Here is a 22,946-nt window from a genome sequence, read left to right as displayed (position 1 = left end):
GTCACACCAAACCGGAAGTGTGTAACGATTTGATTTAACCCGCGCAGACAAATGGTAAGAAACCAAAACAACGTCTATAAACGCTAGTTCTTGGTGAATGGCGAAGAGAAAGAAATCCATTCAAATGTATAACTGATCTTCTTAAAACCTTTTCAACACTAAGATATAAATTCAAAATAATGTCACGATTCTCTAAAATGAATGTTTTACGAACAAATGTATCTTCTTTAATGTAGTTTCTTTAGAGGTGGTTTATGTAACTTCAAAATATCCTACTTGCTGACGCCATCTTCTGGCTAAAATCAACATTGCATTATTTTTGTTGCGCGTGCAAGTAGGTGAATTTCTTAGAAGCGCTCGAAAAAACTCTGAAGAACCTCCTCTTTTTTCATCTTTTTGGGGGTTTGGGTTTGCATTTGGACTGTGTCTGAAACAGTCTTTTGCTTACCTTACGTTTTTAAAAAAAAATCCTGGAATAAAAGTAAACAACCAGGTGTGTGATATTACTCCGTCAAACCCCGCCTCCTTCCCTTTATCTCATACCTGTCAACCTCCACAGCTCCACGCCCGTACAAACTGTCGTATTTTCCCGTACAAAATACAAAATAATCTTACACCATATTTTTTTATTTCGGAATGTTGCATGATAGGAAATCCCCAGGCGGCAGACGCATGCGCACCGTAGCATCAAACCGCTCGCTTCGTTTGCAACGAAAAAAATGATACCGAGATAGAGGCTTCCGCGGCGAACTCGTTTGACTCGATTGATTTGGCGTTTCATGATAGTCGGTGTTTACCGGATGGTACCCATAATTGACGAATTTGCGTTTTTCCGTACAGATTTCTTGTACGTCGTACACCTCTTAAATGCATAATAAACGTACAGGTTGACAGGTATGTTACCGTAATGCCTACCTATATTTCCTGTTGACGATATCCGTGTATTAGTTGTTATTACTCTCATGATTCCTCATTGCACTCACCTGTGCCCGCTCGTTTGACGCCATCGGCTGCTGGTTATCTGATTGGTTCCCCCTTGTATTTAAGCTCAGTGCTCTCACTCGCCCTTTGTCAGTCCATCAGTGGACCTCTGTTTACACGAGGCAAGCACTTTGAATCTGACTCCCGTCTGTGCCGTTTTTTTCACCCGTATCCCACTCGTCTGTTCCTGATTCCCCGTTTGTCTCCGGCTACGACCACATTCTGATCACACAACCACATTCTGATCTCGCGTCCCGGCTAATGACCCGTTATTGACTACCGACCACGCTCTGATCCCCCGGCTATTGTTACGTTGTTCCCGTTTGATCACGCTAAAATCTCCCGCTCCGGAAGATCCACTTCCGCATTCCAAACACGCTCCAATCCCGTGAGCGGCTTGCTTCCCTCGTCCAGCGAGCACCGGACCGCTGGCGTTTGTTTTTCCTCTATATCTCAACAAACTTGTGAGTAAACGTTACGCATCTGGGTCCTCCTCATGTTCTCGTCCTCCTCATGTTCGTCTGGACAATTACAACATCCATTACAGCCTGGTCATCCTGGAAAGGGGAATACCTCATGTGAGGTCCCTTCTCAAGGTTTCTTCATTTTCCTCATGTTGAGGTCTTTGAGTTTTTCCTTGCCCTCGTTTAGGTTTTGGATCAGCGGATGGTGTAATAATAGTATGTGGTTTGCAATAATCTGTGGTCTGTGCAGCCCTTTAAGACTCCTTGTAATTAAGGACTATACAAATAAACATAAACTGACTTGACTTGACATAGCAAATGCCAATCAGTAACAAACAAAAAAGCTGCTTTCATTTCTTAGCTGTAGATAAAAAAAAAAAAAGAAAAATAACTATCTATTTATGGTATTTTCCCCCAAAAGCCATGCCTAAGTTGACCCCTCTCCCTCACAAATAACAAATAGACTGTGGCTACTTTCCAGCTACCAGCTTCCCTGTGTAGAGTTAGCATGTTCTCCACATGCCAGAGTGGATTGTCTCTGGGGACTCCAGGCATAGCAGGTCGATTGTAAAGGCTAAATTGTTCTTAGGAATGAGAGTGTGAATGAATGGTTCCATGGCTCTATGGGCCGTGTGATTGGCTTACAACCAGTCCAGGTTGTCCCCTGCTCACTGCCCAAAGTCAGCTGGGATGGACTCCAGCACTCCTGCAACCCTTGAGACGATAAGCATTTGGGAAGTGAATGAATGACATTATAATGTAAAGCATACAAATGCGGCACAAACGTAATATAGGAGAATTTTAATCAAAACTTTCCATGTGTGTCCATGTTCGAGTCGGCCTTGTTGGACCTCAGGAAGTTGAATGTCCATCTAGCAATGTTTTCCTCTTGCACAGGAAACGGAAGAAGGGGAACACTCCATCATGGGCATTACTGGGTAATTTTTTCACACTTGGGCTATCACGTCCAGTTACGGAGGCATTTTAATGATTGATGTTTCATTCGTGCTCATGACTCAGCCCATATGTATGTAAAAATATATTTTCAGAGGAGGGGAAATGTGTTGCACTTTTAGAGGAATTTTGTCCTATTGAGTCAGTCCTGAGTCTCAGGCACAAGTTAATGCTGCAGCAATGTGCATTTGTATGTATGAGTTTATTTAAGAGTGAATGTGGTCTAAAAGTAGGTGAATACAACACTACATACTAAATACAATACTCTGAATACAACAGGATGCAAAATCAGAGAGTAGAAAACTGTAACAAAAGCCACTGTTAATTCAACCTTCATTTTGTACACGAGCTCTAGTATACTGTAATTTTCATGATGAGCTGAGTTCACACATGACTGCCCAAAACATGATCAATTAAAACGTGTGCACACAAGCCCATACTAAGAAATGCATACCCAAATACAACAAAGTTACAAATTGATGAGATGGTTGATGGTTTGGCCTTTGAACATTTATGATGTCACCTTAATTGTGGGCTGTTACAACTCAGCTTGAAAAGATCTGTAGATCTGTCATGATTTGCCCATTGCCCTCACCTGTTCCCGCTAACATGGCTCCAGCTGCTGCTCGTTTCCTGATTGGTTCCCCTCCTATTTAGACTCAGTACTCTCATTCACTCCTGGTCAGTCCGTCAGCAAACCTCCGCACATGCAAGGCAAGCATTTTTTGACTCTGGCTCCCGTCTGTCCCGTCCTGTCCTGTCCTGTATCCTGCTCATCTGCCCTTGGCTTCCCGATCGTCTCCGTCTACCTGAAATGATTCCTCCGTCCGACTACGCTCCAATCTCCCGTCCCAGCTGCCCGACTTGTTTCCGTCCACTGACCACGCTCCTAACTCCTGTCCCGGCTGCCCGACTTGTTTCCGTCCTCCGACCACGCTCCGATCTTGTGGGCTTCCTGCTTCTTCTGCCCAGCGATCACCGGATTGCGGGCGTTTGTTTTCCCGCGCCTGACTTCTCCGCTTCCTCAATAAAGCTTGGTTTGAAACGTTACGAGTTCGGGTCTACTGTCTGTTCTGGCTCTGACAAGATCTGTAAAGTGATGCAAGCTAACATAAATAAATGTGCCTCGAAAAGGTTGATAGTGCACCCTAAAACAATTGATTTAAAAAATTTGAATCTCTCCTCCTTTACAATCACTCCACTTTTTTTACTAAACCTATATTAATAATGGTTACATTTTCATCTTTTCATCTTCATTTCTCCACATGATTCAATCATTTTGAATTAACCCTTAACTGACGGAGAATTGACATATTTTAAACACAGTTTGACCAGTTTAAACGATTAAAGCTTCAGATTTACATTGTATATCTAAAAACAATTCAATTTAATCACTTTTCAGGTATTATTTAGAATATATGAATTTGGACAGCTATTTATTTCTCTAATTTGGTAATATGTCAATGCTCACAGTTCACGATTCCCTTAACCGCATCGGTTGCTGGGGCACAAATGATGACGCAAATCTGGACGGATTTCTCTACTGTTCACGGTCCCTGGCCTGTTCTTGGACCGTGGAAAAGTTGGCACCAGTCCATTCCTTAATATTGTCGGCCCAATTCTTTATCAGTCCTCCTCTCCTCCTGCCCCCTTGGAATGTTCCCTGTAGAATTATCTTGGTTAGTCCTAATGATCTTGGACGTGACCATACCACTAAAATTTGCGTCTGCGCACAGTTGACAACAGTTCTTAATAGGGTGCAATGTGTCCTCTGATGGTGTTGCGCACAGTTTTGTTTGTCACATGGGCTAAGTAGGTAATGCCTAGAAGTTTCCTGTAGCATTTTATATCCAAGGCCTGGATTTTCTTTTCCAGTTTTGCTGCGAGAGTCCATGTCTTATAGGCGTCGAGGAAGATTGAAGTAACCAGCACTTGCATGAGTTTGATCTTTGATTTTAATGCTACGTTCTTGTCCCTCTAGATATGTTTAAGTCTTGCAAGTGTGGCTGTGGTTTGAGCTATACTGGCCATGATTTCTGGTTCTGACCCATCTTCTGATATGACCGCTCCAAGATATTTAAATTTGGTGGCAGGTTCTAGCTCTCTGTCGTTGACTATGATGTTTGTGGTGATACCTTGTGTCACAACGCAGAATGGAATCTCGGACTCAATTGCGTTCGTTTTAAAGGAATCTTTATTGGATTGAGCTGACAGAGCTGGCTTTGGAAGCCGTTGGTTGTCGGTCGCTAGCGTTCCGGCAGTTCCGTGACAGGTAGGCAGAATCAATACGTCTTAGGGGGCAGGTCGATGGCCAGGGCAGGAAAGTAGATCGTAAACGCGGGGCAGAAACAGGTCAGAACCGAAGGCAGGAATCAAAGCAGGAGTCTTTGGTATTTGGAAATCTGGCGAAACACACAGGAACACAGAAGTACCGTCTGACGTCCTTCTCTGGACGCTGACCGCTTAAGAAGAGAACGTCAGACAATCAGAGAGCGCGCTCCAGCGCACCAAACGATTGCCACAGGTGTCTTCACTTTGGCAATCATGACAGAACCCCCCCTCAAGGGACGGCTACAGAAGTCCCAAGACACACAAAAAAATAAAATAATCCAAGGGTAGGTCACAGGTCATCACAGGCAAACCAAGAAAGAGTCACAGGAAAACAGAGGTAATCCAAAAGTAAATCCAAAAATACGTCACCGATAATCCCAAGGAGCGTCACAGGTAGTCCTCAGAATTCCTCCGAGTGGACGGGGACCCCCACGTCGGCATCCGAAGGGGCGGCAGGAGACGGGTCAGAAGGTGGAAAAACCGATTAGCCAAAACCTCGGGAACGACCTCGGCGCGGAACAGGTTGGTCCAGATTCAGGCGGTAGGTAGACTGGTAGGCGGGCTTCATGTCAGACCGATCTTGAGACACGCCGATGGACGATCCGGGATGGCTGGCACACAGACGTCGGGACCGGTGGGAAGGCAGGCGGACGGACGGATGTCGAGACAAACGGGCAGACGGACTTCGGACAGATTGACGTCGGTACCGGCGGGCGGACAGACGTCGAGACCAGGGGGCTGGTAAGCAGGCAGGCGAACCGGGCGGAGGGACCAGCGGTCCAGGCGCCCCATACTCCGGAAGGAAGGCCGCGTCCAGGATGTTGACCTCCGCGCCCGAGTCCACAAGGGCGGACAGGGACTGGATTGACCCGGAACTTTGAAGGTGCACCTGGAGCCTTGGCCTTCCGGTTGGGGGAATCGGGGTGTGGACGGAACCCAACCGGACGACCCCAATCGTTCGGTGAGCTCCCCCCTTTGATGGGCAGGATGATGCCCGGTGTCCTTCCCCTCCGCAGTACAGACAGAGGCCGGTAGAGAGTCGGCGCTGACGCTCCTCGACGGACAGCGACGTACGATCCACCTCCATAGCCTCTGGAGGGTCTAGAGGAATCGCGGGTGGCTGCTGAATTTTCGAGGCGTCATCGACCCTCTCGAGCGAGCAGGAAGCAGGGTGGCTCTGGTGGACTCTTTCACGGCGTCTCGCCTGAACCCGACGGTCGATCCGGGCGGTTAAATCAATCGCTTCGTCAAGCGTTGCCGGCGAAGCGTGGGACACCAAGTCGTCCTTGAGGTAGCTCGCTAAACTGTGGAGGTAGGCGTCGACCAGCGCCTCCTCATTCCAGTGGCTTTGGGCTGCTAGAGTCCGGAAGTCGACAGTGTAATCGGCGATGGTACGTCTACCCTGGCGAATGTTCATGAGCGAACGGGAGGCGTCGACCGACGAAGAACCAGAATCAAATACTTTAGTCATTTCTTGGGCCAGGAGGTCAAATAAAGTGCACGCCGACGCGCACCGCTCATAGGCGGCCGTTCCCCAGAGATGGGCTCTTCCAGACAGATGATTTATTACGAAGGCCACTTTCGCCGCTTCGGTCGCGAAGTTGCGGGGCTAGAGGTCGAAAATAAGCTGGCAGTTTACTAAGAAGGGGTTGATCTGGGCGGGATCCCCACAGAACTTCTCTGGTGCGCCCACTCGCGGCTCCGCCGTTTCGATGGCGGGAAAATTCACGAGTGGAGGGGGCGGGGCTTGCGGCGGCATAGCAGGCAGAGAATTACCAGGAAGCGGAACTGATGCGTGCAACTGACGAGTGGGCATTTCTGGGAGGGCTCCAACCTTGCTTGCTGGTGCTGAAGCATTTCTTGTTGTTGCCGGATAAGTCGGAGAATGACGGACACGTCACTCGACATCCGTCGGAGCTCCACCTCAGTCCGATGCGAACGCGACATGGCTCCTTTCTCTGATCGGTGCTCGTGAGAAACATTCGCTGAGTCCTCTTTCTGGTGAGACCGTTCTGTCACGACCCAGAATGGAATCTCTGACTCAATTGTGTTAGTTTTAAAGGAATCTTTATTGGATTGAGCTGACAGAGCTGGCTTTGGAAGCCGATGGTTATCGGTCGCTAGCAGCGTTGGACGGAACGGCAGTTCCGTGACAGGTAGGCAGAATCAATACGTCTTAGCGGGCAGGTCAATGGACAGGGCAGGAGAGTAAATCGTAAACGCGGGGCAGAAACAGGTCAGAATGGAAGGCAGGAATCAAAACAGGAGCGTGGTCTTTGGTACTTGTAATCTGGCGAAACACACAGGAACACAGAAGTACGGTCTGACGTCCTTCTCTGGACGGTGACCGCTTAAGAAGAGAATGTCAGCCAATCAGAGAGCCTTGGGGATTATTGGTCATTACTTTTATTTTTTTCGGTGCAGATTTCCATCCAACATGTCACTGTACTCCCATAAATAAATCGCAGATATTAACAATTATTTTTTACCTCTAAATATTTTAAGAATATTATTCATAAATTTTGTCAGTGTTTTATAATTTATGTCAAGGGGAATTATAGTTGCGAAAAACAACAATGTATATGTAATGTATTAGTTATTTGTTTTAAAAACTTCCCAGTCATAATTCAGAACTTAATCACTGAATTCACTTGACATAGTGTAGGAGATGATTTTGCATCACTTATTGTGGCAGGAAAATATTTGACCAAACTATACCATGAGTGCATTTTTCTCATTGGATAGTGAAGTACACCTAATGAATTTCCCCTTGTCAGTGGAAAAAAAGAAAATGTGAATGTTGAATTCTTCGAAGCTCTGGCACAACATCCTGCTGTCTGTCTCAGCTTTCCTGTCTTAAAGTTCACTCTACTGTTTTTTAAGGCTCCTCCTTCTTTGCCCTCCCTTGTACCCTCCTCCCCTCCGACTGGGATGAATGGTGGGGGAAGGAAAAAAGTAGAGACAACAGAGTTTTAATCACTCACGCGCTTGAGTGGCGTTGGCAAGCCGACTTCCACACGCTGCAGGAGAAAGAGAATTGTGGTTCAAAAAGCTTGGCTGTGGACTCCATCCAGGCTGGAGAATGTGCTGGCATCCGTAGGGCTGAGGCAAATGGTCAGCATGATCTCCCACTACCCGCTGGCCACCATCTTACCCTGGCCTCCGGTCACTGGCCATCACTACCCCGACCTGGACTGCACCCTGCTTCCTGAGGGCGACGGAGGTGTGTCCCTGCAAAGGTACCAGGCCCGCTCGCCGGAAGGGAGCCCGCGACACTGGGTGAGTACCGAGATAGGGCCTGGGTCCTACTTTCCAAAGTTATAAAGCGTTATTTACCTCGACCTAAATAAGGTTGCGATTTCCTATAGATCGCATGAAAACACTTATTCCCTTCAGAGAAGGCTGCGACCTGACTTAAATCTCAATATCACTTCTTAGTCTAACTTGGCAACTGGACTCCTATTAACCAGCAATATTTAATTTTTAATCCAAAAAGCTTACATATTATTTCAAGTCCTATTTGTGTTTCATGGTAGTGGCAACAAGGGGGTTCTTGGCTGGTGAAAGGGTGTCCTCAAATTAGTCTGAGACAAGTGGGGAAAATAGGACTGACTTCAGGACATTGTTGCAGTGCAATTTTTGGTGAAAACTTCCAATGTTCATTGACATCCTTTCTAGTTTAACACGATTGCTCCAAATTTCAGCATGCTTTGAAAATCTGTTTTTGACAGTGTATTATTGACCCCTCCAAGACAGTGACTAACCACGTGAGACACAACATGAAGCCTGACGGGACCCTCGAAACAGTGCCCCCAAATGTCAGAAAAAAAGCAAGAAAGGAGGAGTGCCTGACAATGCTCCTAAGCAAGAGCACCGTCTAGAATCCGAGACAAAAAACAACAACTGAGCGTGCACGAGAAGACGAAAATAAATTCTAACAGTATTTGATTCAAGCTTTGGGTGGCCTGCTCTGAAGTGGAAGCTTGTTTCATGGTTTTTCTATCCTGACTATTCACTTATAAAAAATCTGAAGTTTACTGAAAAGCATCCACCAAATGCACGATTTTGATTGTGGATTCGAGTGCCGTCATGCTTCAAAACTTTCTTTGGCTTTGTGGAAATGCCTGCTGTAATAGTATTGTAGTTTTGTGGTTTCTCAAACACAACTGCTGTTTTCAGAAATTTACGATGGATTACATGAATTGTTCTAAAAAAATGGGAAATAATTCTGTGTTAATTTCATTAATTTGTTATTCTAAAGCTTGATGATCTCAATGTTGTTAAGTTAAAAATGTTATTTTAATTGATGGTGATGATTGTCAAAATATGTTCAGTTTTTTGATCTGTGTTTAATCCCTTGCCATAAACAACTTGTTTAGTCTTCAGCATCCTGTGTGTTTTCATTTGAAGGAATCATGCAGGTACTTTAAGTCTTGTTTAACAAGCTGGGAGCTGTCGGCCTTGGGTAGCATGCTTTCTGTGTTTTTGAGCTCTGAAACTAACAAGGGAATGCTCAAGAATACAACTTTTTCACAAAATGCAGCTGCTGCTCACAAGCCATTCGTCTCGCTCCCTGCATCCAAAAACACAAACCGGACGGTGACCTTGAGTAACCCACGCGGGAGGAACGCTGACCTCACACAGATAGTTTGACTCCCCTGAATGCAGAATCTGACAAACTCCTCACGTGTCTCACAGGCTAAATCTGAGTATGACAGAATTGTGGCTGCACGACAAACGTCTGCTTTTTGTCACCGAGGGACATGCTGAGACAGACTCGTGCAGTGGGCGAAAGATCAAAAGACTATTTTGAGGGTTTTAGTGACAGGAATTGCAGTCAAAACCTGTTGCCTGACTTGTAAGTGGTTCTAGATGTTTGCCAATCAAAGGAAACAATGCAGACATATTTAATCCATTCCTGGCACAAAAATTTTAGCATTCCCAAAATGAGGATTTTGATGTCTCCAATGAAAGAAGCCACTTGACGGAGTATCAACATTACCCAATCTGAATTTGTCACATTATGACATAACACCTGAGTCTCTTTATTGTAATGTTGACATAAATGTCAGAGATCTTTGCAAGTTGTGCATTTTTAGGGGATAATTCCACTGTAAAATGTCAGTCGCATGTCAATGTGCATACTCTTGTCGCTTGTCTAACATCCTGGCGCGTGTATCCTCACTGCTGGCTGCGCTCATTTCCGACCATTGTTTGGTGGCCTTGGGGAGGTTAGGGAACACTCACTCACTCACTCACTCACTCACTCACTCACTCACTCACTCACTCACTCACTCACTCACTCACTCACTCACTCTCTCGACTTTCTCTACTCTCTCGACTCTCTCACTCACTTAGCCACTGCATCCATCATCACTTATGTTTTAACAGCTGCAGGGCAGTAAAACATATTGCAAGGAAAAGCCGGAGTGCTCCAGTAAAATTACATAACAATAAACCCTTAAATGGGTAAACAGTGTACCAGTACTCATTGCAACAGCAATGCGGAAAGGGATGAGGCTTTTTTTATTTTACTTTTAATATTATATAAAGCTGCAAATGTATATGTGCAAATGTATGATTTAGAACTACTCCTAATGCGGCTAATAAATTATTTACAAATCCTGTGACCAAATGAAATAATAAACACTTCTGTTGCCAAGACTTTCAAATGATTATGCTTAGTTCTTGACAACCCAAATAGATATGTGTAAAGTTGACATATTGCTTGATCAGTGAAGGCATTGTGTTGTAATCCAACAAATGTATAAAATGTAGACCGAAGTATCATATTTCCTGGACTATAAGTCACTCTCTTTTTTATAGGTTAGCTGTTCCTCCGTTGCAAACTTCAGAGAGGCTGACAAGTAATTATAAAACTTCACAGACATGTGTTGGTGTAGAAAAAAAGATATGCATGAAAAATGACTGAAAACACTTCTGATATGCTCTTATGTATGACTCAGAATGAATCGGCTCCCCCACCAATCAGGAGACTCTTTTTGTCTTGTGATAGGTGAATATGCATTTATCCCTCATGGGTTTCGTGTTGTTGACTTTAGAATTGTTGAGTACATAAATGGTTAAAATTGTTTTGTATTTGATCTTTTTCTTGCCAATCCAAAAATATTACGATTTCTTTCCTGTGTTTTTTCAGGGATAGTGTTTCACAATTTGCTCTTTTAAAAGTTTATTCGTGTACTCTAAGTATAAATGTATATATATAATCTATGTATCATCAATATAATATATATAATATAATAAAATATGTATATATATATATATATATATATATATATATATATATATATATATATATATATATATATATATATATATATATATATATACACAAGGGGCGACACGGCGGCTGAGTGGTCAAATCCAGCTACCAGCCTTCCTGTGAAGAATTTGCATGTTCTCCCCATGCTTGCGTGGGTTTTTTCCGGGCACTCCCAAAAACATGCATTTCAGGTTAATTAGCCGGTCCAAATTGTCCCAAGGGGTGAATGAGTGGTCCGTCTCTGTGTTCCCTGAGACTGGCTGGCAACCAGTTGAGGGTGTCCCCTTACCCACTGCCTGAAGATAGGTGGGATCGGCTCCAACACCCCCATGAACTTACTGAGGATAAGCGGTGCAGATATCCATCCATCCATCCATCCATTATCTGGACCGCTTATCCTCAGTAGGGTCGTGGGGGTGCTGGAGCCCATCCCAACTATCTTCGGGCAGTGGGCAGGGGACACCCTGAACTGGTTGCCAGCCATTCGCAGGGCACACAGGGACAGACAGCTCACCCACTCATTCACACCTAGGGACAATTTGGACCGGTCAATTAGCCTAACATGCATGTTTTTGGAATGTGGGAGGAAACCAGAGTGCCTGGGGGAAACCCACGCAAGCACGGGGAGAACATGCAAACTCCACACAGGAGGTTTGATCTTATGCCCTCAGAACTGTGCTGCACACGCACTAACCACTGCACCACCGTGCTGCCCAGCGGTGCAGATAATAGATGAATAATTAGTTTTGTGCACAATGTGACATCAATTTTGGAAATATACCTTTTTTTGTCCTGATTTTCTTCTTTTTCTCCAAACTTTATTATTTGTTTTCCTTGTCACCCCCTGGTTTTTAAATCCCTTCGTGTATAATATTACATAATAATTGGTAATATATCGATTAAAGCAACAACAACAAAATCTAAAAAGCCCCAGATGAGCCATAAAAGCTTATTCTCTCAAAAGAGCCGAAATTCTCATTACTATAATCATTGCGTATTTTGTTTTTTCTTCTGTGCGATAACAAGCGTCTTATTTTACGCTGAAACTAGTGTAGTCTTCTTTTGTATCAGACATGAACAATTTTTCTGCGGCAAAAGGCAACATAGTCTTTCACTAACGTAGCCGTATCACTACACAGGCCACATAGGCCATAAACTGCAGAAAGATTGTGATATATATTCCATTTCGACTTTCATTGTTTGATCAGTTTAAAATCCAGAGATTTAAAAGTCCAGAATGTATGTCCTGATATTGATGTGTTGTATTGATGGGTTTATCACTATGCATATCTATAACTTGCCAGTTTCTGCGAATTTGAACCTGCTAAATAAAAGAAAGAGAAGCCAGTCAAAGGTTCTTGATCCGTGACAAGTCTTGGGTGTTTCTCCCGGTCATGTCACTTTGACATTTCCCCCACTTGTGGTGGCCATAGTTATGAAACCATGCCAGTTTTGGAAAGGAAAAAAACAAAAATTAAAAAAATGAGCCAATGGCAGACCATATTACTGTAATCGCCACACCTAGCTGTTCCAACAGTTCAGGTCAGAGATGATATGAGAACATTCAGGTGTTATCAAAGAGTCCACTGATTATTGAAGAGGAGCTTAGTGGCTGTTTTTAAAAAAAACAGGTCAAAGTTCAGAGGTGGTAAAAGTATTGCACCTGTGTTCTTCACATTAGTAGATGTAATGGAATGAAAAATAGGTTTCCACCTTAGAAACTTGCTGCAAGACTTGAGGAAAGCACTAATCCTGGATGCCTGTTAACTCTCATGTCAGATTTCTTTACCAGATTTCTTGTGTCTAGAAGGACTGTTATTTTCAGGTTGTTTAGTTTTGGGGAATGTACGCTTTGGAACACAACTATACATGAAACTAGATTTTATTTGAAGGCCGCAGTGCCCAAAGGTTTTGGAGTTCAATGGGGACACTTGCTGCAAAGACTGACAAAGAACTTGACCGATCTTAAACCCCCTTGTGACCAAAGTGCAAACATCTCGGCTGTTTTATGACTTTATCTCAACAAAGGAGTTTTTATTCTCTTGCTCTCACACGCTTACTTACTGAGGCAGCAATCCAATTAAGCCTGGGGTGGATCCGTTCATTGAAGGCTAAAAATTATATGAGCACCCCCGGCTGGATAGTTCTGTAACTTCAAAAGGTCACGAGCTGGAAATGCTGAAGTAACAGTCAAGAGGGAAAGCAGGCAGAAAGAATGGTGAATTTCCTCAATGGTTACTTGCCCATTGAAAAACAACCTAAAAAGAAAAACAAATAATAAAGCTGATCAAGCATTTCTCCTTCCTCTTTCTTGTTTAATGAATAGAGAAGTGCTGCTTCAAGGCTGATGCTCATTGACGTGTCAGATTTTCCTTTCCTCTAACTTGCTTGTTGCCAGTTTTGATGACTTGACAACAACACGCTTTGAACTGCGAAGGACTCCATGGCGACTTCTCATTTTTACATAGTTTTTCGTATTTGTCATCACGTGCCTGAATTCCACTGAAAGCCAACATTTTATTTTGGGTGGTGTTCGAACTGTATGTCATTAGCGTTGAACAACTTTGAAAAGTGATCTTATTGTGATTTAGTTGCAATAATTTTACCAAGGCACTCTAAATAGATATTTCATGTCCCATTTATTTGTAAACCCCTCAATCACAAATTATATAAAATGACAGCACATGCCGCTATTACGACATCCCCTCATCTGAAACCTGCATGCAGGCAAGGAAAATTTCAAAAACACCAGCATGAAACCTTGAGAAGGGGCCACAGTAGAGGTAATCCCCTTTCAGCATGACCAGGCTGCAATAAATGTTGCATTAGGTAACATTAAACAAAACATAGTCAACACAAGCAGTAAATTATTCTCTATTAAAATAAACAATAATTACAGAGGGGTTTTAACCTCATTTTGAAGCCCTATTTTTCACACTAGGCTTACAATTTGGGACATCTCGGATTCCCATTCGAGGGCGATCAATAGATTCTTAATTCAAAGATTGTTGCCGTTAGTTGTGCAAGTGGAGGAGACAGGATGCACACTTAACTCAACAAATATGGTGTCCACAACTCCCTTTATTCAATCTACCACTTAACCTGTTTACACACTTGGGTGAACCCCTTGACTTGTGACAAGTTGTCTGGACTCCTCGGGCGCCGCATAGCCCCATGTTGTTGATGCTGTTGGCCTAATTAGGTCACATATTGGGCCCTGGTGTGAAAAGTCAATAAGCGCGATATTGTCCGCTGGTACCCGAGCATCCGTCTCAGCGGCAGGTCGCTAAACTGGGGCACAAACTCATAAGGCAGACATATGGCGATGAGCGTGGGTGTGTGTAAGTGTTCGTGCATGTGCATAGGTGTGGATCACGGCAAGCAATTTGGTAGAATTTTTTCAAGGGCTCTAATTTTATTACTTTTATTACCAAACAATATGTCACATTTCTCTTTATAGGTAGGCGTTTCTTTTTATATATATTCCAGAGCGACTCATACGCACATTTGCATTCTTCATCCTACGTTTTGTGCTTCAACCACATTAAAAAGTAGTGTCGTCTATTTCTCCACCAGCTTCTTGTTTTTCCTCTTTTTTCCGCCCTGAAAACTAGAGCCATCTTCTTTATGCCGGAAAATAGCTTTACAACAACAGGAATTAGCATCTTTTTCTCTGCAGGAATCTGATGTCTTTATTGATGCCAAAATGTGTAATTTTTTTAACTTTAAATAATCTAGTTTCATATTCCCAGAAAGTCTCAAAACTGGACGTGTACGTTTGTGTATGTTCTTTCCCCCCATCAGCATTGGTTTACAGTTTTGGAGGACACTCAAAATAAGGAGATGAGACTTTACTACATTTTGAACTGTCAAAGAAGAACAGGAAGGCACTCAAACATCAGATAAGAATTTCCAACCTGTTCTAAAACCCTTCCCAGACCTGGGTTACAAAGAGCAGATCCACCCTAAAGGGTTTGGGAATCATAGATTATATTATAGCAACATTATTGGCTGATTGTGACAATGATTCAGTCAAAATAACGGACAACAGTAAGGTATAATGATCAAAATAACTAAAAAACTAGCATCCTATGCAATCTCCTTTGCAGGTGTCAGATATTGTATGTATACAGACGCTGCCCTACTTACGAACGAGATTCCGGACGATCGTTCGTAAGTTGAATTCGTTCGTAAGTTGTTTCAGTGCTATATTTTGGATGTTTAAGGTTTATGCGCGTATGTTTAAGGCTTGTATAAGTAACCTGTATTGTTTTGTACTAAATAAAGTTAAGTTTAACTTACTTTTAGAAGATGCGCTTAAGAGTTCGGCGATTTCCTCCTCCATGGTGAAAAGTGGCCGAAAAAAAGTGATACAACCATTTTCTCAACAACATCAAGCTTCTATATTCCACTTTGTTTTCAAATGAAATGTCTCGCCTCTTCTTTACACTTTACACCAACCATATTGAATGGATGCACGGGATATTAAACATAAAAAAACGTCAAAGTTCTTAGCGCGCTGGAGATACAGTATAGAATGTTTACACACGGACTAGAAAGAGGAAGTGGATTTCTTCTTCGGGGTGGATGCTGCATGACCTCTCACAGCGCCACATGCCGCTAGCTGGGGAAGGGAGCACTACAGTACTGTTCTGTACTCTAAAAAAGGTGCACACAATATAAAATCTAACTTACAGCAATGTCCAAATCTTTTTTGATATCCCGAAAAGAATGTTTGTATCTACCGTTTTTTCGTAAGTCGAATGGTCGTAAGTAGGGGAGCATCTGTATACCAGAGCCATGTCCCCCTAGTGGGAGATGACTAGAGTCAAGAACAATTCACATTCTTAACTCTTTTTGGGAGATTGATACAGGGGGGGGGGGATTCCCTTCCCCCTTTCTTAACCCAACCTTTGTGTATGACCAATAATAAAAAGGAAAAAAAAATATCAAATATACTGTAGTATGCATTGTTGGTCAAGTGGTACTTATACTCTGGGGGGATTTATAGTCTGGAAAATTATGGTATGACATCATTAAGCCAATCCTAATTTTGAATCCTCGGTATAATAATCTTTTGGGATCTGTATTTGTGGGGTTTTCTTCTATTTAGTGTATTTTTAATGCAGAAAATACATTTATTTTTGCCACGCCGCCTACCCGCCCGCAAACTCATATATAAATTAGCAATTTAGTTAAAAAGCAGATGTTTAATGGTTGCCTACACCAGTGTTCTGCAACCTTTTGTGAGCCAGGGTTTTTTACATTGGAAAAATTTAGCGGCACATCACTGACCAAAAATGTTGTAAAATGACACTGAACAGTATGTTTAATTACAATATAATTTATAATACCCCCAGTTTTTACAGCACAGACTGAATGGCTACAGAAAATGATTCATAAATGTTTTATAAAATTTAAAATTTTAAAAAGTGACATTGGATAATTTCTCACGGCACACCTGACAATCCCTCACGGCACACTAGTGTGCCGCGGCACAGTGGTTGAAAATCACTGGCCTACACAGTATCATGTCAATTTAGATAACAACAACCCCAAATGAGCTGCTTTTGGTTTTCTTTTGACGAAATGTTTTGCGCTCATAACACGCACACACCCACACACGCATTCACAAAGTCGAGGCCTGTTGGTATTAGCCAAGACTCATGACATGGATCAAGCTCCCATTTTGATGTGTGTAATCGCGTGTGTGTTGCAGATCAGCCGTCCGGTTAAAATTCTGAGTCATCGGCTCTAAGCAAAACACGGCAGATATCAACGTGTCAACTTCTGGCATATTCCGGCTTGTGTTGTTCACTTTTTACTGAGCGTGTTATGTGCGTCACTTTACTCAGTTTCATTTCCTAACACTGACACAGATTGTGCCAGTTTTTTTCTCGTTTGCTCCTTTTCAGCGTGATCTCTCAAGTCAAACTATACAGTTGGGTGTGAATTTGAGAGGCACCCGCCATTTTATCCTGATTTGTGGTTTGCCTTGCGTACATACAGGGCTTTTTCTGGCCTTGAACAGTCCCCAAGCGCCGAGATATACTGACCTCAAAAAGATTTTTGTGAACTTGAGTTTTGAAAAGTCAGCTTTCCTACAGAGGACGACTCCACAAGGGGGCGCAAATCCCATATAATGGTCTAACCTTGTACCAAAAATTTACATGGTACAGTATGTCACAAAAGTGAGTACACTTCTCACGTGTCTGCAGAGATTTCATCATAATGTTTAATTGAACAACACTGAAGAAACATCGCTTTGACACAATGAAAGGTAGTCTGTGTAAAGCTCATAAAGCAGTGTAAATGTATTTTCCCCCTTTAAAAACTCACATACATCCCTTAGTAATTAAACCCCTGGTAACAAAAGTGAGAGCACCTTTAAGTAAAACTTCCCTGAGGTTGAACATCTTGAGTGGCCACCATGACTTTAGAAAACAACTTTAATCATACCGGGCAAGGATTTCACCATAGCCTCACATACTGCTATTGGAATGCTCTTCCACTCCTCCATGACAACATGACAGAGCTGGGGGATATTCAAGATCTTGTGCTTCTCCACCTTCAGCTTGGGATGTTCTATTGGATTTAGATCTGGAGAGATGTCTGGCCAGTCCATCCCCTTTACCCTTCGCCCCTTTTAAAAAGCTGGGTCATCTTAGAAGTGTATTTGGGGTCATTGTCAGACTGGAACATTGCCCTGCAACCAAGTTACTGGAGGGAGGGGATCGTTCTCTGCTCCAGCATTTCACAGTACATTCTTGAGTTTGTTTTTCCTTTAATGCAATTTAACTCCCCAATTCCAGTTGCATACATGCAGCTCCAAACCATGACATTCCTAACACCATGTTTGACTTAAGGTACGACACAAACATGTTTGTACTCCTCACCTGGTTGCCGCCACACATGCTTCACACCATCTGAGCCAAATAAATTAATCTTTGTCCCATCAGAACAGAGGATATCTTTCAAGTAAGCCATGGCCTTTGTTTACATACTTCTTTTCATTGTGTCAAAGCGATGTTTCTTCTGTGACGTTCTATTAAACATTGTAAGGAAATCTGTGATGAAATGTGAGGGGTGTACTCACTTTTCTGACATACTGTATGTGTTCAGTGAAAATATTTCACACAGAGTTATGGAGGATATGCAGAATTTGTGTGTGGTGTGTGTCGTTTTTGTTACGTATGTGACGAATTGGGGTTTGCGTGGATCTGTTGAGTAACAGATGGTCTTTCTGTCATTAGCGATAGGTCAGACAGACAAATAACCCGGTCCAGACTTACTCATTCAAGGCTTAGCCTGGTTTAACTTGGGTGGTGTTGGGAGAGTGGGGGTGTTCATAACTGTGGGGTATGATCGTGCAGATATTTGTGTGTGTGTGTCTTATTCACAGACCTAACACCTGAAAGTAGAAGAAGCACATGATTCCCAGTCAGTAGGATTATCCCAGTTTTTGCACTACTGGCCCCCAAAATACAAATGTGTATTGCTGTTTCAACTGCAGACATTTACAAAGGTAATTATAACTTAAAAACGTAGCTTTAACGTTGGTGCGTGAAACAGATATGTTGGGAGCAAAATACATTTTTGCATCTAGTTACATTAAATTGTGAAACTTATGTAAAAATTAAATGAGTGCAAACATGTAAATCAGATTTGCCAAATTCAGGGTCCTCGGGCCACATCTGCCCTCCGAGGAGGTTTTCTTTGACCCCTGAGATGATCTTGATTCATTATTGTATCATACACCAAGAATCGTTGTGTACTTGTTGTCACTGTACGTTATTTCTCCTTGCTCTTTATTTTATTGCAGTTAGAGCTACAAGAAGTTTGGAACTTAGTTGCTCTCTGCCACCATCTCCTGGCTTGTGTTATCCTTGCAGCCTCAGTCAGTTCATTCACGATGCATGAATGCTTTTGAATGAATGTCTTTTTCATCGTTCTTTTGGGTCAGGTTGGCGTTGGGACTCTACTTGAAGTAGGCTTTTTTTACTTCCAAAATTTTCATGCTATAATGACAAATATAATTTTTTTCAAAAATCTGCGGGACGAGCACGTCGTCACTATCCAACTTGCCCCCAAGACCCCGTTCTTCGGACCTAATTGTTCAGCCCCGAACAGCTTTGCTAAAAGTAAGACAAAAGCAAATGGGCATCAGCCTTGAAACATCTTTGAACTCAGTTGGGCAATATTAACACATATTTAATACTTTTCACTTTTTAAGGATACCTCAAACAACTCACCTAACATTTAATGGTCATGCAATGGGGATTTATATCTCAAGAATGTTTAAGAATTAAATGTATCTGCTAGATTGATAAGAAAATATTGCTTTATACATCTGATCACATTAGAATGTATTTGTGAGCTTTTTGAGTAGGCTTGATTAGGTTCACTAGACTATATGCGTCAATGTGATTTTCTTTTCACATTTAATCAGTACAGTTCACACCCCTGGTGTAAAAATGATCATGATGATGCATAAAGGTATGCGTCCTAAGATGTTGGACAGACCAAAATGCAGGACACAAAGAGACGTAAAAAGCTGATGTGATTAAACCCCAACAGGGGGTGTTTATTTAACACCAAAAAAAACAATTTCACTAAAGAGAAGTGAGAGTAGAACCGGGACTGCTGAGGAGGGAAAACCTGAGAGGGGTTCTTGAAGTGGCAAAAATCTTGAAAAGCAGATTTGTGAGTTCCTTTAAGAAGATAGTTGGAGAGGAAGGTCTTTGGACGAGGAGGGGACTGCCAAGGAGGGGAGACTTGGGAGAGAAACTTGTGAAGGTGGTGTTGGGGAAAGTAGGGAACTGAAAAAGAAAGTCTTGAGAAGGAAACCTGTCATCTTGGCGAGTGAATGTCTTGAGCAGTATCAAAACCGAATCATCAAAACAGAATGGGAGGCTGGAGTAAATTTAGTAGGGGTTGGCTAACTAGCTGATTGGGAGCACCGGGACAGGAGAATGAGAGGGAGATTGGAAAATGGGGTAATGCTGCCATCTCTTGGAGAACAACAGGAGCTGCAGGCGCTGAACCATGACAGTATGATAAAGTAAAAACATGACATTCAATTGCAAAAAACTAATAACATGATTCTATTGTTTTTATTGGTGCGGCAGCAATACGACTGACCCACTACAAAAATCCCTCCCATAGAAGAGAAAATGATTCGTCATGATATACATGGTTATAAAACTCCCTAGAAGATTTCCTCCCAGCTGTTTCAGCTGTATGAGTGGGATTTGACAGAGAGGCGGGGTTCAAACCCCCAAGCTCTGGTCTTTACTGGAAGTGATGTCACCACAGCTCTGTAGAGTAAATAGGGGAAAAAGAAAAGAAAAACTGAGAAGTCAATGATTGCAAGTGACATAAGAGACAAACGATGGCCGTAACAAAGAGAGGGGCTGCTAGCGGGTCTTTAATGTGGGTAGAACAAAGGTTCTGCTTGACCAGATCGAGAAAGCAAACGCAGCTGTGCAAGTGTTTGGCTGGTCGCTGCTGTTGGATCCACCGCACGTCTACAAATGCAACCACAGCCTCACAGATAACAACAAAAGTCATCTACATTTGGAAAGAGTTATAAATTCTCACATATTTTTGCTGTGATGTTTACGTTGTAGGCGTGAGTGAATTCAACTTGAACTTTATGATTTAAAGTTTGAATATCCATTGACTTTGTGATGCTCCTTGTGGTTTTGATACTTTCACTACTGGGAGGCAGTATGATACTCACATGAGTGCTCAAGAAATGCTTTTAGCTTAGGATGTATTACAGTACCCGGTAAATTATATAATAAAAAATAAACATTGACTGAACAACTGATGCGCGGTGAGGTTCGGGTTTGGTGAGCTAAAGTCACATAATTTGATTGTAAGAACAAAAAAGCACTGTAACATTGAAAAAAACATATTTTATTTTCTCACCTTAACTTGTAAATAAAGTCTAAATGAATAGTTAGGTAATCCTCCATTATGAAAAAAAGTCCATGAAACGAGAAAAGAATTACTGGATGGCTTGACTCACTGTAAGCTTGCTAATGATATCACTAATTCAATTGTTATGGCTGAGGTGTGCACCAAATGAGAATCCTTGGTCTCACTACCGCCCTCTGTCATTAGGCAAGAGAATTGTGCGCCTCACTCTGAATCCCCATATGCTCAGAACAGTATTAATTTTCATAATCATTGTAATTATAATTTTCATAATCATTGTATTAATACTCATAATAAAATGGAAAAAAATCTGCTACTTTGAAGAAGAAAATCCAAAAACTATGAATTCAAACTCCAAATAAATAGCAAAAATCATTTTTTATATCTTTCATTTTATTTTTCCACGATGACAGGCACAGTCTCACCTTCCTCTGACTGCACAACACTGGTTTGAACATTAGTTGTGGTGAACTCCATGAACTCTTCAGAGAATTATAATATTCTACCCCAACCCCCTTGTCGTCATCCAATGGATGTGAAAACAAGACCAGACATTTTGGCAGCGGCAAGGTTTTTTTTCTGACACAACAACAACAACACACTGATCCGCAGTCCTGTTTCTCGCTAAAAGGCAAACTGTGATGCGTTCGTGCGTTCATATTTCTTTGACAGCCCGACTTCTGATTACATCATGTCCGTGTGAGATGAGCCTGTGTGGTTCTTCTCAGTTTCTGACTGTACCATGAACTCGACCCTAAGTGGAGATAAAGTCCCCTTTCAAGTTAATCTCTTTCACTTTCCCTGATATACGACAGTCGTTTTATCTGACATGTAAACAGCCTTGTCAACTATCACCCCCATTTGTGCCCCAGCGTTATATCACCTTTCAACCCCTTCCAAACCTCCCCCTGCTTTTATTAACTTACAGCCAGGTATGAGGCAGAACAGGCATATTTTCTTAATTCTCCGCTATTAAATATTTATATTAAAGACAACTATATAATTCAAGGCAAGATGATATATAAAATATAATACTGGAAAAAACAGACGTTAGAAAAACCTATTTAGCTTAATTAACTCTTAGTATTTGGTTAATTCCCACCCCTGCTAAGAAGACAGCAGAGTCAGGGGGCCGAAGGCAGGAAGTGGGAGATTTCCTGGAATGTATTTTTTTTTCCTTTCCCCCCAACATGTGGTGCAATAACAGTACCAGCGACGCTCCGCCTGTTTTTTTGTGTCCTTACTGTAGCAGCGCCGTAACACAGAGATGAGCACTCTTATTAAGTGAAATAATAACAGGAAATGACGTTATTAAAAAAATAGCGCCATTTCAGGGTTATACGATACGTCATTCATCTCCTGTTAGAAAACTCAACGTCAAGTTCACCTTAAAATGCTAGTCACTGAAAAATAAAATACGTATCCAAAATATGTACACATTTTAGCAGCCAATAACTCATAAAATATTCTTTTTTTATACACTGAACCCATTTAACTAAGTGATGGCCACCAGACTTGACTTTGAAGATATTCAATTTATTCTGAAATGTTTCCCTAAGTATAGAAATGCAGCACATGCAAAGACAATTTAGGAGGGAGTTTAACAAAGTACTAACAACACAAGTTACTTGACTGAGAATAGAGATAGGTTTGAAGCTAATGGAACGGTTCAGTATCTTCATAAGAAGTGTTCCGGAAGACCACGTACATTGACAAGCTACCAAATGGAGAAAGATTACTGCAAACAACAAAATCCAAGAAAGTTTTTGCTGTAAGCTATTCGGAGCTCTGCATTTCAAAATCATGAAATGTTGCCAGGGCAGCACGGCGGCGTAGTGGTTAGCGCTTGTGCGGCACAGTTCTGAGGTCATGAGATCGAACCTCCTGTGTGGAGTTTGCATGTTCTCCCCGTCCTTGCGTGGGTTTCCCCCGGGCACTCTGATTTCCTCCCACATTCCAAAAACATGCATGTCAGGTTAATTGGCCGGTCC

General features: G+C 42.4%; 1 protein-coding gene across 1 annotated transcript in view; it reads left to right on the top strand.

Annotated features, from left to right (window-relative positions):
- The first annotated feature begins 7,655 nt into the window (after window positions 1-7,655).
- The window catches only part of rgl1 (ral guanine nucleotide dissociation stimulator-like 1), a 49,889-nt gene continuing 34,598 nt past the window's right edge, over window positions 7,656-22,946 (top strand). Inside the window, exon 1 of the mRNA XM_088348956.1 lies at window positions 7,656-8,009. Within this exon, the coding sequence (XP_088205082.1) occupies window positions 7,842-8,009 (168 nt within the window). The 5' untranslated portion in view covers window positions 7,656-7,841. The remainder of the gene's footprint in view (window positions 8,010-22,946) is intronic.

The sequence above is a fragment of the Urocampus carinirostris genome, chromosome 12, assembly GCF_059441175.1.
Source record: "Urocampus carinirostris isolate Australia breed hairy pipefish chromosome 12, RoL_Ucar_1.0, whole genome shotgun sequence".
In the NCBI taxonomy this organism is placed as follows: domain Eukaryota; kingdom Metazoa; phylum Chordata; class Actinopteri; order Syngnathiformes; family Syngnathidae; genus Urocampus; species Urocampus carinirostris.
The sequence above is the reverse complement of the archived record's forward strand: the minus strand, read 5'-3'. Positions and strand labels throughout refer to the sequence as shown.